This window comes from Thunnus albacares, chromosome 10, assembly GCF_914725855.1.
Source record: "Thunnus albacares chromosome 10, fThuAlb1.1, whole genome shotgun sequence".
NCBI classification, from domain to species: domain Eukaryota; kingdom Metazoa; phylum Chordata; class Actinopteri; order Scombriformes; family Scombridae; genus Thunnus; species Thunnus albacares.
The window spans coordinates 19,672,430-19,689,509 of NC_058115.1; the positions used below are offsets into that span (position 1 = coordinate 19,672,430).

At 39.7% G+C, this 17,080-nt stretch overlaps 1 protein-coding gene across 3 annotated transcripts; it reads right to left on the reverse strand.

Annotated features, from left to right (window-relative positions):
* Positions 1–4,020: 4,020 nt before the first annotated feature.
* On the reverse strand, positions 4,021–16,831 carry kcnk4a (potassium channel, subfamily K, member 4a). Of its 3 annotated transcripts, none has more exons than XM_044364261.1 (8): positions 16,375–16,831; positions 14,160–14,303; positions 12,884–13,172; positions 10,794–10,911; positions 10,432–10,592; positions 9,275–9,461; positions 7,028–7,164; positions 4,021–6,938 (listed from the first exon to the last, which is right to left on the reverse strand). In XM_044364261.1, the coding sequence occupies exons 3-8, from the start codon at positions 13,070–13,072 to the stop codon at positions 5,862–5,864; spliced, it is 1,869 nt and encodes a 622-aa protein (XP_044220196.1). In that variant the 5' UTR covers positions 13,073–13,172; positions 14,160–14,303; positions 16,375–16,831; the 3' UTR covers positions 4,021–5,861. The 3 variants fall into 3 exon arrangements, with proteins under 3 accessions (XP_044220196.1, XP_044220197.1, XP_044220195.1); XM_044364262.1 differs by having other exon boundaries at positions 12,884–13,193; XM_044364260.1 differs by having other exon boundaries at positions 12,884–13,206.
* Between the last annotated feature and the right edge of the window lie 249 nt (positions 16,832–17,080).

The window sequence follows — 17,080 nt, forward strand, 5'->3', positions numbered from 1 at the left end:
GTGTGTGTGTGTATGTGTATGTGTATGTATATGTGTGTGTGGCTGGTGAGGTCATGCATGATAGCACCAAAATTACTCTCTGGATTTTATTGTGAATTCTGTTGTGATTGTGTGTATGAAAAACATCTGTAAGCAGATGTTCTCTCTGCGGCTCCGCTGAAAGTGAGATGTATGCATTTTATTATTTTGGGGTGTGTGCGTGTGTTTTGAAGACCTGGTTGACAATAAAGTTTGAGTTGAATAGGATGCAGTCCAGTTTGGAAAAATACAAGGTTGTCACAACAACTTCCAGTCGTGGCCGTATAAGAGAGCCAGTGGTTGTATTGAAGTTAAACTGTGCCCACACGACTCAGATGGGTTAGCAATAAAATTGCATAACTAGACAGTTAAAACGTTGTTCTGGTCAACAGTTTATGTTTAGTTTAGTTTAACCACCGTTTAGCGTGCACGATATATTAAAGGACTGATTCATCTAAATTACCGTTAAAAGAGATTAAAAAAATATAAAAAACCTTTATAAAACCACTTAGATATTGCCCTGGATTTCTGCCTCGACCGCGATGAAATGCAGGATAGAAATATTTAAAAAAAGAGGGGAAATAGTGTGTTTTTGCTTTTTTTTAACACTATATGAACAAAGGTCTTTGTCAAAGGTCACAACAACTGCAAAAGTTTGAGAAATGAAAAATCCAAAACACTCAGATATAATAAGAAACCTTTAATAGATATTAGAAATATTAATGTTGGGAGTCACACACATTTGAACATCCTTTTTTAAAAAAAAAAAACATTTAAATGTTTACGCTGCATTTTGTTTATTATAAATTAACTTTTTTATGAACTTTTATCTGCTCACATCATGGTCTGTCTCTCCACAGTGTGTCATTCTTGTGAATCTTAAATAAATTATTTACTTTAAATTATCAAAAATCATTTAATATACAAATTTATTTTTAATCTAAAAACAGTCAAATTTAAGCATTTTTTAAATCTGAGTTAACTCTCACTAAACTCTCGCTGGTGAAACGAACTTGAGTCTGACCATTAAACTGATCGTAAACAAATAAATGGAAACGATCTGAACAAAGCATCTTTCTGCTTGTAGTTGTGTTGTTATAGTTAAATGTAGTTAAAACGTTAACAGCTCTTCATCCTCAAGTGTTTTTCAGCTGTTTTGTCTGATATTTTATTAACTTCAGATACGCTGTTGATTAGTACTCAGTTTTATAGGAACTTTTGTGTTTCTGTCTCTTTTCTCTCAACCACAACTGGTGGAGCTGGTAGATTCATAAAGGGTCAGTTCACTTAAAGTAGAAAAAAAGATGAAAAATAATTCTTCCATCACTTCCTCTTGGTTACTTATGACAATCCACAAAACACAATGGGGACACCTGACAAAACAATCTCAACTCAAGGTCCTCTTACTCGCTTGTTTCAGAACTTTCAACTGTATTTTATGGTCCTCATCAGCAGATTTTGCTCAGTTTGACCTGTAAATTCAATCTTTCAGTTTTTCTGAGCACTTTAATGACTTCTCAGCCATGTAGCATTTAGCTTTGACATTTCATTCTCGACTTTAGGTAGCAGCTGATAATAATGAAGATGCAGTGGTCGAAAGCTCTTGAACAAGTGAGTAAGTAGATCTTAAGTTTTGTTAACTGCTGTTTCCAAGGTGTGGAATGAATTATCAAAGCTCAACAATGTGAACAGTTTGAATTAAAACTATTTTCTTCAGAAGAAATAGTCCCCAAGAAAACTGCCGACAGTGAGATCTGTGGATCTTCCAGAGAAACAGAGACACTGTTTCTTGAAAGATGTTCTCTTTCTTCTGCAGATACCACTAGACATGCAGTAGAAAGTATGTTTTGTTTGGTTTCTTTGGATTTTTGGGTGAACCAACCCTTTATTATCTTAAGGTTTGAGACAGTTTGAACTACGTCTTTCTTTACTGAAGACAATCAGCTTTTTATCCGACTATTTCTTGCTTTGAAAAAATAACTTAAAGAGATACAAACTGTTCTCCAGCCATTGCAGTAAAATTGTTTTTTCTAAGCCGCAGTGAGAATGCAGTGTGTGTCTGTGTTAGTCGGGGTGCTAGTGCTGGAGCTGCGGTGAGGCTCCCTCCCCCCTGAGTAAACTAGCCCCAGCATCTGTTAGTCTTTTCCACTTAACTACCCCTTGCTATATCCAACCTGTACTTATCCCACGGTAGAGAGAGCGCCTTGCTCTGTCTCACACTGGGTCCCACTGTCCTTGGGAGGGAAGTCTGCTGCGGATGTCGACCCCCGCTCTCTCCCTCAAACACACATATTACTCTTCAAAAACTATGTCTGCACCCGTGACCTTGAGAGGGAGTGTGCACACCCCTCCAGGCATCAAAAGTCACGCCCATATGGCAAAATATGTCATGATTCATGCCTCTGGTTCTTGACATACTCACCCACACTTCCCATACTGACCAAAAAATGTGAGAGAGCCTTTGATAAGACTTGTAAAAAATGTTTTTGAAGATGACAGAAAGCAATTGTTTTTGTCTCTCTCTCACACACACACATACACACAAACACCTTATGGTCTGTGTCAAATATAATTCACTTAACAGGTTTAGACAAGACTTTAATCATTGCTCAGAGAATAACAACTAGATTGAAATCGTTCCCATTTATTTCTGGCAGTTAAATTAAAATAAAGCTCTTGGGGCAACAGGACACAGTAAACACAAAAAGGTTATACAAGCGACAGAGAGACACAGGAGAAAACAGGAGATACGGATCTGTGACTTCAGCGTTATTGAAGCCATATTCTTCGAGCAGTCAAACTTGGAGAGCGTAGCTGTGTACTGGAGGCCCCACTGGGACAAAATAGCCAGAAGGCCAAACCCACAGAGGCCCTGCTGTTCTCTTTTTGGACAGATGGGGGCGACATTTCTGTGATTTCTTTCACAAAACTCACTGCCAGTGGCACAATTCCTCCTACTTTTTTATCGTATATAAATCAGAATTGAGAGACAAAGAGTAAAAACAATCATCATCTGTCGGGAGTCAGACTTAAAGTGACAATAATGCCAGTAGGTCCAACACAGTGCCATGTGAATATCCTTCCTTTCCAGCTCTCTGTCAACATATGACAAAATATGTGGCAGCCTGAATTTGAGCGTGGATTCAGTCAGCTACTTATTTTGGTCCTGGTAGAGGGCAAAACGCCATAATAGCTTCTTGTACTGTAGTAGTTTCTGGTTATGAGTAAGCAAGAGCTTTCTGTCTATCCCGCATCCACCATGAGCCAGGTTCATTCAGGACTTTCAGAGTTCAAGGTTCAGGTCATCTGCACATCAGACTGTGACCCAGTTTCCCTACAAACTAACTGCATACAAAGTGCGCTACATACTAATCTTTATAGTATAATGTTTTTGCAGTTAAACTTAGCCGTTTTATACCATTTAAAAATGATGCATTTAGTAAACTGGAACTTAACGATGCTGCTGTCAGACTTTACAAAGACAAAGCAGAGTGTCTTTCTACAGGTTTAATACTTTCTGACCAAAATTGTGATTCATTTTTTTCCCCCAGCGTTGAGTAGTGCCTCCATTTCATGTTTTTGCATTTTGCACACTCAAAAATCTTTTAAAATAATTTTGTCAAAATTGTCATTTTGTCAAAAACAGGAACGTGATGGAAAGCCAGTCATGCTGTATAACATGAACAACTGTACAAAACCCTTGTTCCAAATAAAAATAAACAAAAAAATAAAACATTTTAAATAATTTTGTCACTATTCCAGTGTGAACACATTTAAAACCTGCTCAGGATGTAACATGGAACTGGGACTGGAGCGGCATTAGTCCATCAACAGAAAATAAATCGCCAACTATTTTGATAATTGATTCTTTTAAGTAATTTTTTGAGAAAAAAATGCCCAAATTCTCTGGTTCCAACTTTTTTTGGTCTTCTGTGATAGCAAACTGAATATCTTTGGGTTGTGGACTGTTGGTCGAGACAAAACAGGACATTTTAGGTTGCATCTTACATTCTACATCCTACATTTTATAGACCAAACGACTAATTGATTTTAAAAAAAAGAGAGAAAAAAAGATGTAATGATAAGGAAAATAATCGTTAATTGTAGCCCTAATTGGATCATGGATTTGGTTTTATATCACTCGGCATCATTTCATAGGTACTATAGGCATTGTGCAATAAGAAAAAGAGATAAATTATCACCATGACATTACTGAATCACAAGGCCTTGTAAAAGTTAATGTCAAACAGCAGTATGTGAGCTTAACAGGTCTGGTAATCATCACTTTAACATGTCACTTTAGGACAATAAGATGAGGCAACAAAGAAGGTTCAACTGAGGACAAATAGCACTTGAAAGGCGTGTTAAAAAAGCTACACAATTGTTTATGTGGCCACGGTCCTTAAAAATAATAAAAATCGATTCAAGTCAAACAGTATAAGCCAAATAAGGAGCAGTGGTCACAAGAAGAATCTCGCCAACAGTGAGTTCAGGACACTTAAGGACAGTACAGCTGGTTAACACCACAAACTTAAAAATAAACTTAGCGTTGTTTAATAGCTCTCTGACCACTTATTTCCGAGGCGAGCGCACAACTATTATCATGATGTGAGGAGCACAAAAGCAGTGGAAAACAACATGATCTGTTAAATTGTCTTTTACCCTTTTTTTCCCTTTAAAAAATAATTCAAGAGCGGTTTCATGAACCAGAAGATCACAGAACCTTTAGGGGAAGGAGTTGGCGACCTGCTTACTCCCTTAAACAACTGCACACTTTCCATCTTGAAAGTTTCCAATAGTCAGGACTTGTAATGACAGAACTACACAAAGGACTGACGCTGGTTTGAGGGTGAATTATGGCTGTGGTCCTTCCCAAGTGCTTAATACTAATGTACTGTTGTTGTGGTTAGGGTTCTCCACCCACTGCAGGGTTTTCCCCCCGGGGAATTTCTTTTTTAGCCGAGGTGGTGAGCCACCCAGATCCTGGAGCATTCTCATCTGGTGATCCATTTAGTTTGTTTAGATGACAGCCTAAAAACAGCCACACTTATTTAATATGTGGCATTTTCTGTGACTAACAGCGCCTCTGCTCGCTTTCCCTTTCTTTTATTTCCCTTTTAATTTTTTTCTTTTCCATAAAAGAGCATTGTGTTTGTGTGTGTTTCAGGTGGGGCGGTACACCTCTGCTATAAATACACTGTGACAAACTAAAGCTGAGAGTTAGCCTCACAAAGCCGGTTTAAATATTAGATTTAGAGCTGAAAACATTGAGGTTTGACTGAACTGGAAGCCAGATCAATTAAGTGGATAATTATGTTTAATGATGTGACTCATTGTCTCCTGAAACCACTAAAACTTATGACCAACAGCAGGGATGGTTGTTTCAAATTTAAGCACAAATCCCTCACTTGCAAGGCTTGTTTCTCTCTTTAGATTGATTTAAAAACTAAGTTTCTGAGACAAATGTCGAAGCAACCTGGCATTTACAGACCAACAGATATATTTTTTGTGGTTTGCAAATCTGACTCAAAGACCAGTGACAGGTTAGTGAAGTGTGCATTTGTCTCAGTGAAGGGAAGCAGTTATTATCAATCATCTGCTGTCCAGACCACTTAAAGGGATTCCTGTCTCAAACAAATGTCTACTGAGCTTTTCCAGACCGCAACCTAACAAATCAAAATGTGTGGGCTGACTTTGTGAGGCTAACTTTGAATAGCTTTACTTATTGTTGATTTAAAATATCAGTAGGAGTGTCAAGTCTGCTGTAAACCCACAGCTTTAGTGTGCATTATTATGTTCTGTCCCATCTTGACTTTGGCACCATCTCGTGAGTGTGGTGGCTGTCAGAGTGTTGGCTTTGAGTCTTTGTGGCTCTCTGAACGAGGTACGTCTGAAAGAGAAGAGTCTGGAGGTGGTGTTGGGGGATTGGACGGTGGCTGCATATCGCTGTTGGGCCTCCTCACCTGCAGGGGGCTCAACTTGTGTGACAACTGCCTCCTCATGCTCCTCCTTTTGGGCTTTCGCGGCCGCTTCTTCTTCTCCTCGTTTGCTGCCGGCTTGGCCCGGTCGCGGTCGCTCAGAGTGTCTGAGGACTCGTCGATGTACGCCAGGTTCTCCCCAAAGAAATCCAGCAGCTGGCAGCCGGATGGGGAGAGGACTGGGTGGTAAAAAGAAGGACGACGGGAAGGAGGGGTGGAGGAGTATGGGAGGAAACCAGGTGTGGGTGTGCGTCTGTTTTCAACAATTCTACTTCCTTCTGCTGGAATCAGTTTGTCTTTCTCCTTTGATGTGTTCTCTGCTGCTCTCGCTCCTCCCTCCTCCACACTGCTGACTGCGCAGTAGGGCTGGAACCCGCAGAGCGCCGAGAAGGACGAGGAGGCCGAGGAGGCTTCTGATCTGGAGTCAAACGGAGACTCTAATCCAGAGAGCGTCACTCCCTGCATGGCTACACCTGCCGAGTCCAGCTCTGAGGTGGAGCGGGCCACAGGGAGGGAGAATGAGCGGGCCAGCAGGTGAGGAAACGCCCTTCCCTCCACTTGAATACCCACAACGGGGTCAACCCTCAGTCTAGACCCCACTTTTGGGACTGTTCCGCCTCCACCTCCAGGAACAACGATCCTCACTCGCGGTTTGGGCACTGCCGCCCTCTCAAGAGAGGAATGGTCCTCTATTCGGCTCATGGAGCTGGAGAGGGGGGCCCAGCGGTTCGGCAGGTGTCCATTCTCAGATCCCCTGCGATCCAAGTATCCCAGAGTGCTTTCAGCTCCCCGACGGATGCGGCGACGCTGACTGCGTTTCCATTTCCGGCGCTGAAGTAGGAAGGGGTCATTAAACTCCAGAGGGTTGGGGATTCGAAAGTCCATTGACATGTTCTGGATGTTCTGGGTCCAGTCTGTCGCGTGAGCCCTCAACTCCTCCATCTGAGAGGGAGAACATAAGCAGAGAAGATGAGAGTCTGAACAAGATTAAGTGCAGCTTTCCTAAACCTGTATCGCTGTGCATCTCTCACCTCAGCGCGGGTCCTCTTCGACAGCACCCGCAGCCAGTTGCCTATCATGGTGAGGATGGAGGCGAAGTAAGCGAGACCAAACACTATCCACAACCACACCAGCGGCTTGAAAAAAAAACCGCCTTCATGACCGCCACCTGCACACAAAGAAAGTGGATTTAAAGAGGATTTGAACGTAATGTGACGTTCTACTGAGAGACCACAGTCCGTAAACCTCCCTACAGACGTGGCTTTAATCGAGGTTTTCTGGTCCAAAGACAGTCGCCCTGACTATGAGACCAAAAGTTCCAAACATTTTTTGCTTTTTGACCACTAGTAGCACTATGGAGCTGTGTTTTTGTTGAGCAGGTCTTTGGTTTGTTTCTACCTTGTGCATACACAAGAGAACTCAGCTGACTACAGTTTCCTGCCGCCAGTTTCGGGCTATTACACTAATCAACAGTCACAGTAGTAACAGCATCTAAACGAGAGACGTCCCAATGTGTCAGCAGAAGGCAAAGAAGACGAAGAAAACTGCAAGCTAGTAAATCTGAATGTAAACAATGCAGGTTTCAAATACTTTGGCTTTGTAAATGTTTTATGAGGAAGAAAATGTCTTTCTGTTAGGTCTCAAGTAAACACTCAATTAGTAAGAAACACTGAATGTAAACATAAATTTGTTTGTTGACAAGAAAACTTCACATGGTGCCTTTAAGTCATGTTGACATTAATGCAGACATACAGCTTCTGTGTTTGCCTCCTCTAGAACTTTGTAGAAACAGGGTTGTGTTTACGGATCTTGAAATTTGTAGAAAGATAAATTAGTAAGGTGTGTTTCTGAATGTGTCTGTACGATAACAAATCATCATCACGTCATATTGAGACTAAACTTTTTCTTAAAAAAATGTTATTTGTTTGTGTGTGTTCACATGCATGTTTTGTTCACTTGATGCCTGAGGTTTGGTTAAAAGGAAAAATCGATAGTCAATTAATAAACCTTTGAAAGAAAATTAAAAGATACATTTGATGGGTGAAATTCAGCCAACAGGTTTGTAACATAAAGGTTGTTTGAGTGTATTTAATGATCTAATTACTGTTAGCTTTCACCTGACAGACACAGAACAGACGATAAAATAGTTAAAAATGAACACTATTTCAAAATTGACATTTGGCAATAAGTTAGCTCTAAGTGTTAGCTGCCTTAGCCTCCCACTTCTCCAAATAATCTTTCACTAACCAAACACATAGAATGTTTTTCTGCTTTAATATGAAGCAATAAGTGTTGTGTAAGAGAATTTTCATTTTTTATTTCCCACCCTGATAATCATCTGCTGACCGCCTTATCAGCCCTATCACATGATCTCAAGTACCCCTCAATCAACAACACCTGTTATGTTCCAAATGTGTTCATATCAATTGATTTTAAACTAGATATCATTTAACTCTTAAACGATACAAAAGTAGAAATAATAGTCAATGTTAAAATATTTTTTCATACAATTGAACTGTTAATGTTTAGGTCTGTTTACTACGACTACTGATTACTGATTACTTCAAGTTAACCATTTCAACTGTTTATCCATTTTTATTATTTCAGTCACATTTTTATTAAATGTTTATCCAGATACCTTTTACTTATTTATTTTAGGGCTGCAACTAACGATTATTTTCATTATGAATTCTGTTCAAATATTTTCTTGATTAATCAATTAATTGTTTAGTCCATAAAATGTCAGAAAATGTTGAAAAATGTTGATCACTGTTCCCCAAAGTCCAAGATGCAACATCGAACTTCATGTTTAGTCCCGACTGACAGTCCACAACCCAAAGATTTATTTAGTTCACTATCATAGAGGACTAAAGAAACCAGGAATTATTCATATTTAAAAAGCCGGAATCAGAGAATTTGGAATTTTTTTTCTTAAAAGATGCCTTAAAACAATGAATTGATTATCAAAATAGTGGGCAATTAATTTAATAGTTAGCAACTAAACGATTAGTCAACTTATTGTTGCAGCTCTAATCTATTTTAACTATTTATCCATCATTAACTGTTTCTCTCTTGATTTTCACATATTACTAAGTGCTCTAACTGACTTGATATGTTGATGTATTGTTAAATCAAATCCTTTTTTTTTTTTTGTAAATTAGTTCCTCCACAATCTTTCCATGTACTCTACATCGACCTGCTGTCCACACTGTTAGAAGTAAGACATGTTTGTGTGTAACTCTGTGTGTGTGTGTGTGTGTGTGTGTGTGTGTAAACACCTGGTACGTAGTCTCCAAAGCCAACAGTGGTGAGAGTGATGACCACAAAGTAGAGCGACTCCAGAAACGACCATTTCTCCACTTTCTGAAACACGACTGTCGGCACGGCGAGAAAGATCAGACACCCAATCAGGATGGAGAGGACCGCTGAGGTCACACGCACAGTGGTGGGCCTGACCTTGTGTTTCTGAGACAGAGACGGATAGCAGCGACAACAACAACAACAACAAAAAAAAAGCAGAGGAAGAATTAATGATAATGATCAATTACTGTAAGGATAGTTACAGGAACAGAAGTGACGAAGACGAGGATGGAAGTGGATTAAATGAAACAAGGTTCAGAATCATCCACTTAAAAGTTTCATGGTTTTACTTAAACGTTGGTTTCAGATCAAACTTTTTTGTTTACATGAACAGTGCTTCTGCAACTTACTGTATCTGTATTTTTGCTCTTTCCAGATAAGATTTGAAGCCACACTGAATAATTTCTTTAGTTAAATAAATCTATATTTAATGTAACTGGAATGAAAAAGTCTTGGTTTTTATAATTTGGAGTCGTCTTTTATCACACTAATTTTAAACTTTAGGTTTAAGGTTTTTCTGTTCAGCTTTCTTTATATTTAAGTTTCTAGGCTGAAGACTCCTGAGTATTTACAGGTACACGTAGCGTCTTAGATTAGAGATTTTCATTTGTGACCTTCCAAACTGTGAGGAGTGAATAAGTAAAATACTCTTCTTCTTAAGGCATCACTGCAGTAGTGCTCTTGTTCAAAGCTGCTGTGTAGCTGCTCAGTGATGAAGGCTGCAGCTACAGTATGCGTCACAAAGTTAACGTGTGCAGGCCGTGCTGATAGCAGCCGTGCAGGCTCACACCTACACTGTATAAAGGTTTTAAATAAATTATCTCTCGCAGAGACTTTGTTTTGCAGTTTCCTTTTTGTGACTTTTGTGGAGGTAAAAGCTACTTCAGTTAGTATTTTTAACATTAATTATTATTTTAACGATGGTTCACCTCCAGTTGAACAATTATTCGCTACTTAGATAACAGTTAAAAAGGGAGTCTGGGCCTCTTATGCGTACTGTAGGTGCACATCTGTGATTCAGAAAGGTGTAAATTCATCTGAGCTTTGGTTCCTGGGCAGGACAGACCATTCTCACCAGGAAGAGGGTCTCAATCTTGGCCACAGCTCTCCGCAGCACCGTGCCCATGTGGTCACCCACTCCAGCTAGCAGTATGCCAAACATAGGGATCCCCACCAGAGCGTAGCACACGCAGAACAACTGGCCGTACCACGTCCGAGGAGACAGGTTCCCAAAACCTGTTAAGAAAAACAAACAAAAGAGACCACAAAGACCTTCAGCTTTTTACACAACTTAAAGGATTGAGTCACAATTTTTCAAGTCTTTTGAGGACAATTCTCACAACGTTATGTCAGGTTTGTAATCCTCCTTCGCTTAAAGAAGCGTTTCATACTTGGAAGATCTTCAAAGAGCCCCTTGAAGGTGAGTCCCCCACCTACCTATGGTGGTTATGATGGTACCACAGAAGAGGAAGGCGGAGGCTACATCCCAGCGGCTGGTGAAGTTGGCAGGGAGGCTGCTCACATCCAGACCTGCCTCCACCGCAGACACCACTGTCTGCAGGGGCAGGAAGTAATCTATTTAACTGTAACACCATTTAAAGTGTCTTTGTAGTTACACCTGTTCAGACCTGCCTTTGTTTGGTTTTATTCATTATTCTTATATTGTATCTGTCTTGATTTTGTATTTTTTTGGGAAGCACTTTAGGACATCTGCTCTAGAAAGGTGCTATATAAATAAGCTTTATATACTTAACTTGTACATTAAGTGGTTTAGCAGTGTTAAGCAGTACATCATTTGTTATGACTCTAATAAAGCTCAAGATCTTTGGCATTATGATGGCACACCTTTAAAGAAGATTAATGTCAGAGGTCATTTCCTACAGCGGATAAATGGCTTGAAATCATTGCAAAATGGACTTAAATGGATTAAAGTAAATTCTCATATAATAGCTGGTATCAAAATAATGGCATCACCAGCACGAGCAAATAAAGGCTGGATGAAAAAACACTGAGGTGGGTGTAATTACCTGTAGTCCACTACAACAGGTCACATGGTAAATTCATAGTAATGTACATTTCCACAGCACTAATCCTTCTAGGGCCGTAACTATGACTTATTTACTTTATTTTTCTTGATTAATTGTTTAACCTTTAAAACATCAGAAAGAGTCCAAGGTGACGTCTTCAAATGTCTTGTATGTTTTTTGTCTGACAAACAGTCCAAAATCCAAAGACGTTCAATTTACAGATGAAACCAGAGAACTTTAGCATTTCTTTCTTAAAAAAATTACTCAAACAGATTTATCTATTATAAAAATAGTTGCCAATTTATTTTGTCAGTCTAACAATCGATTAATTGACTAATAATTGCAGCTCTAAATCTGTCAGTACAACCACCTGCAGCTCTCAGTGTCTCTTTTTAAACAGAAATAATGTTTTTATACTCTTCTTTGCTGTCTTCCTGATCCACGTTAAGCTACCGTCAACATAACTCAAGACGTCCTGATATTTTTTCCACATTAAACGCCTACATGTAACAGAGAAGGCTGCAAGACTTTTAATTTAAAAATTCTTAAGTGAATGTTGAGATTCATTCATGTTAGTTTAACGTCATTCAGGGACAAAGTTCAAGTGGAAAACCTGACATGACTCTTGCTGTACTGATGAACTGATGAATCAGTGCTGTGGACTCTAAGCTGAATTTATCAAGTAAATGGTTTCAAGTTTGCATTAACTGAGGAAATTAGAAATAAAGGCCACTAAGTGAGAATGTATGATATATATTTATTGGAATAATAGACATGGCTGTTGGTTTACTTCTCTCATCTTTACTCCTTTAAATTTAATTCACCTTCTTCTTTTTGTTGTTTGCTTTATCAATCACGGATAGTTATTCTCAAAATACACAGAGCTGCACAAAGACCTGCAGTCCGTAATATACAGTATGTTTGTGATAGAGATGTCACGGTGCCAGACAATAATGCTGCTCATCTCTCTATAAAAGCAAAATAAAAAAGATTTCTTAGTATATTGACGTCAACAAAAACTGTGTTTTTATTTATTTTTTTACAAGGCCATATGGATTGATTTATCGGTCTCCCTCTGGCTTTTGTGTTTGGGGTTTTTTGTAAATAAATACTTTTGTAACTGATTGTGTTTGTTAAATTTATTTTGTTATTGGAAAATGAAAAAATGCAAGTCAAAAAACAAAAATTCGTAGCAAAATTTAAGCTGGTTTTCTGTTCAACAGATTTACTGGAATTAAAGCTCTCCAAACATCCGCTTTGTGCTGGACTTACTCACACTTTCATATCACAGGTTTGTTTTGGAGGAGGCTAATGTAGCGTGCCCTTAAAATGGACGTGTCTGTTGAAAAGCAAAAAAAAGGAAAGCAAAAAGAAACCCTGCAGGTGTGTGTGTGTGTTTAAACTTGTATCTACGAAGAGTGTGTGTGTGTGTGTGTGTGTGTGTGTGGGGGGGGGGTAGGGGATTATGTGAAGCCAGTTTGATAGTGTGTCCACTGATACCTTCACAAGCTTGTAGAATTCATGTTCGCTGACACAGGAGTGATTATGAAGGAAGGTCTTCTTTGCTCTCAGCAGATTTTCATACTTCAGGCTCTCGGAGGAGGACTCCAGAGTACGGAAAACAAGCGCTCCCATCACCAGGTACAGCATGACACCCGTCAGCAGGGCCAAGAGGGTGGTGCACCGCATTTTCTCCCCGACGACCCTCCCAGCCCCTCCAGGGTTAAAGGTCAGAGCTCAGAGGCCAGGATCTCGTCGGGCTCGCAGTCAGTATACACGGGGGACACAGCTGGCCATAAACAGGAAGTTCCTTTAGAGAGGGACTGCATGTTTGAGCACGGAAACATGTGAGCAAGCGCTCTTGGAAGGCTGACAGACAGACATTAACGACTTTAATTTATACATCTGTGCATCAAACCAGAACCAGAGAGACAGTCACTGACAGGAAAAGCGAGAAGATGGTGTACAGTAACTATTTATCTGACGGCTGCAGTGCAGGTTAAGGTTTTACATTAAAACAGGTCTTTAAGTATTTACACTAACCAACAGTATATTAATCAGTTCAAGCTCTACAACATTAAGACTTCTTAAAGCAAAACTCACATGCCCATATGTACATTAAAAGAGTTATTGGTCGCTGTAAGCATTTCTCCTGAACATACTGGCCTTCTGATGTGATTCTGATGTTACTAATATGAGGATTAGTGTAAAAGGGGTTAATTTATGAAGGAGCTGTAGTAAGTTTTAAAATAATTTACTTAACAAATATAAAAATGTAGGATCACAAATGAATATTGGGGTTAGTATGAGAGGGTGCAGAATACTGTAAATTTGTAGCTTGGTTTTACCTCTTGATTTGATTTGTAGCTCTAATACGCCTTTTTCGGGCTGTGCAGCAGCAGTTTTACATCTTCAGTGGGTTAACATGGATTTACCCACTAACACTGAACACATCTGTTGTTTCCTAGGTCACACTGATGTAACGTGTGACACGACTATGTTGAGACCTGTTTAACTCGAAGCACACAGGGAATAACCCCAGAAATAAACCACATCAGAAGCACAGTTAGAAAGAGATGCACTCACGCTACGATCAAACTGATAATCAGAAAAAAAAAGAGGTGCAGCTACATACAAAAGTGCAAAGTCACTGTCAAATGTCAAATACTAAAAGGAGCCCTTCTTATCTTGTAGATGCCATCTGTGGTTTCTTTTATGATAGCTTTTATGTGAGATAAAGAGTGTTTTATAGCTGAGAAACTGTTTAAGACAGTACCTTAAGACACTGATGTCAGGAGCTCATCCCATGTTAAAGCTCCACGAATCAGGTGATGTGACTCTTCTTCCCTCTTCACACTTTCTCTCAGATCTCTGCTCGGCTCTGTCTGGTACTCCGATGTCCTCAGGGAGTAGGGAGTGTCTTTAAAAGACAACGTAGGCATGAAAAAAAACATAGATTAGATTAATAGATTAGATTAAAGATGTAAAGTGTACAGCTCTAAGTTGGCACATTTACCAGTTTCTCTCGCTGTCGCAGCAGCAGGGTATGACTGGCATTAAATGAGTGTTCACACTGTATAGACTTTGTCATAATAAGCAGGGAGGGACTGACACACACCAGGCTGTCCTGCCAGTGGTCTCACAAAACGATTACACGCTGCCAAAACTCCAACACTACATCTTGACACTAATAGAAAACATGTTTATCGCTTATCTTCATTTGGCTTCTAATGTTTTCTTTGAACTGTGTTTACTTTTTCAGATACACACACACACTTGTCAGAGGAGCCCTGGCCTGAGCTCAGCCAGTCAGGAGCGGGATTTAGGAGCTTCTGCTCTGGGTCGGCCGGCCCTGGTCTCCACACGGACCTTGACAATGTTCTGAGATTTCCCAGAGTCTGGCCGAATGTTAGCATTCTGCTCTAATGGACTGCTGGCTTCAGTTCGTGTGGACAGTCTTGCTTTCTGCCCCTGGCTTCAACACTGACAGATATTATTAGTTATTATCACTGTCTAAACCTGCGCTGGCATATTTTGATATTTTGCTAAGATATGAGTGAGGGGGCTTAGAAAGAGCAGGTCTGTGGCACCGGCTGATGGGCTGTGATCTCATCTTAAATTAAACAGCGGAGCAGGTTGGGTAATAAATCACGAGGTGAGCTGTTTAAAAAGAAGCATGGGGGCTGGGAGAAGATGTACATGAGCTTTTCTTAAGTTTACATTTAAGGCAGGTGTATGAGACAAATCGAACCAAACTGAGATAAACCGCAGAAACTAAAATAATCTAAAACAGCTGCAAAAATTCCTCTAAACGCGATTACTCACTAATTTAATCCTCATTAAATCGCTCATTGACAGCTGAGAAAACACACTTAACACTGTTTTATCATCTTAATAACTTCCTACTAATAATTTCATGAGAATTACTTCAACAATCTTACTGTTGACGTTCTGTGACTGGAATTTCATAAGTTTGTTCATAAGAAGTCTAATAGGGAGTTAAAAACTACATACTGTAGATTCCTTTGTCAGTGAATGACTTTTTGGCAAACAAAACTAATATTTATTTGTTCAGGCGTTGACCACATGACATAATACCACTGATTTGGTGGGCTAAAAGCTCACAACTAATGGATTTTGGTGGCTGTTTATTTTTTCTACTGAGTGCCAGTGTAACAAAAAGAGGCCTGTTTGTGAACGTGACTGTCTTCAACAGCCAGAGAAACAAAGATTTTGTCCCCTTTGTCAAGTGACATTGTGGCGATAAAAACCTCCAGAGTTGAACATGACCGTCAGTTGATGAGGATGTAGTATCTACTAAAAAGATTTTTACAGCACTGGGAGAAAATAAAGTTCCTTTAGATGTAATTACGCCTCAAAGTATTTGCCTCCTTTTTAAGTGAACCAACACTGACGTCAGAGAGAGATCACAGGTTACAACCCTGGTTCTCTGGTTTCATGCTCTGGAAAATAATCATCCACAAAAATAATGATAGGACTGTTTTGGCCCACAGAAGTAGCACAGAGAAAGATAAACTGGCTGACATTTTCCTCTGAGGATACAAAATTAAACGAGACTATTTCCAATGAAATGCTTATCAAATTTAGCAGCTGCACTCACAGAGACATGGATCCATACATTTTTAACCAGTTACTTTCTAAATATTGTACTTAAATTACTGTTGGCTGCATTGTTAGAGGGTTGACAGAGAATATATAAGGGCAGAAATGTTATGGTTGGGAATTGATCATCTCTTTTTAAATCAGTGCAACAGTCTGCTACTAAATTTAACTTATAACTAAAAAGAAAAAAAGGAATTTTGGAGAAAAGGCCTGGGAGCCAAACTGACAACTGACTCTAAAAATAAGCTGCAAGCACAATAAAAATACAGATTTCACATGTAAAGTGAAAATAAACTAAAGAATCAAAAATCCTGATGTTAAAACTCACAATAACCCCCCCTGACAGAAGTTAGTTTTGATTGTCTTACCTTCAGTTTGGAGAAATGTTGCTATCCAACTTCGTCTCATGCAGCATGTGCTGTTCTCTCACCATTCAGCACTCAGCGAGGAGCTCTGTGTGTGTGTGTGTGTGTGTGTTGTGAAAGTGCATGTGTGCATGTGTGTTTTCTCCTTGGAAGGTGTTTCCCCATTCTCGTGACCCTACATCACTCTGACAGAGGAGAGCAGATTGTAGGAGGAGGAGAAGAAGAAAGGGACGAGGCGGAGGCGTGTGAGTGCATGTGAAGTCCATCACAGCCCTCTGAGTGTGATTAAGTGCCGTCACTGCGGAGGAAGAGCAGAGGGCCCGGAGTTTCCTGAGCTGGTCGTGGGGGGGCTTTGCTCTCTAAAACCTCGCCTTTCCAACTTCTGTCTTTTTTGGAAACAAAAAGAGACACTTGTTTCTTCAAAGTCAGAGTTATGTTCCTCACGATTTTTCTTACTCTTAAGGAGGAATTGTGTCATGAAATAAAACAGACTCTAAAGTTGGAAAGCCTAACTCCACTGACTCTTTAATGCTTTGTGACAAGTGTGCTCCTGTCAACCTTACAGCACCTTCTCAACAATGTGTTTGCAACCAAGATGCAAAGCGAGAGGACACTGATAACAGCGGAAATAGTTATGTGATTTAAGATTTTCCACTTAAATACGTTGAGGCTATCCTCATTAAACGACGGCACACACAGCCGACAGCGT

Excerpts from the sequence above, each read along its gene's own strand:
- kcnk4a (XM_044364261.1), bottom strand. The coding sequence starts at position 13,072 with ATGCGGTGCACCACCCTCTTGGCCCTGCTGACGGGTGTCATGCTGTAC. Across the intron at positions 10,912-12,883 it reads AATTCTACAAGCTTGTGAAG|ACAGTGGTGTCTGCGGTGGA; the intron begins GTATCAGTGGAC and ends CTGCCCCTGCAG. Across the intron at positions 10,593-10,793 it reads TACCATCATAACCACCATAG|GTTTTGGGAACCTGTCTCCT; the intron begins GTAGGTGGGGGA and ends TTTTCTTAACAG.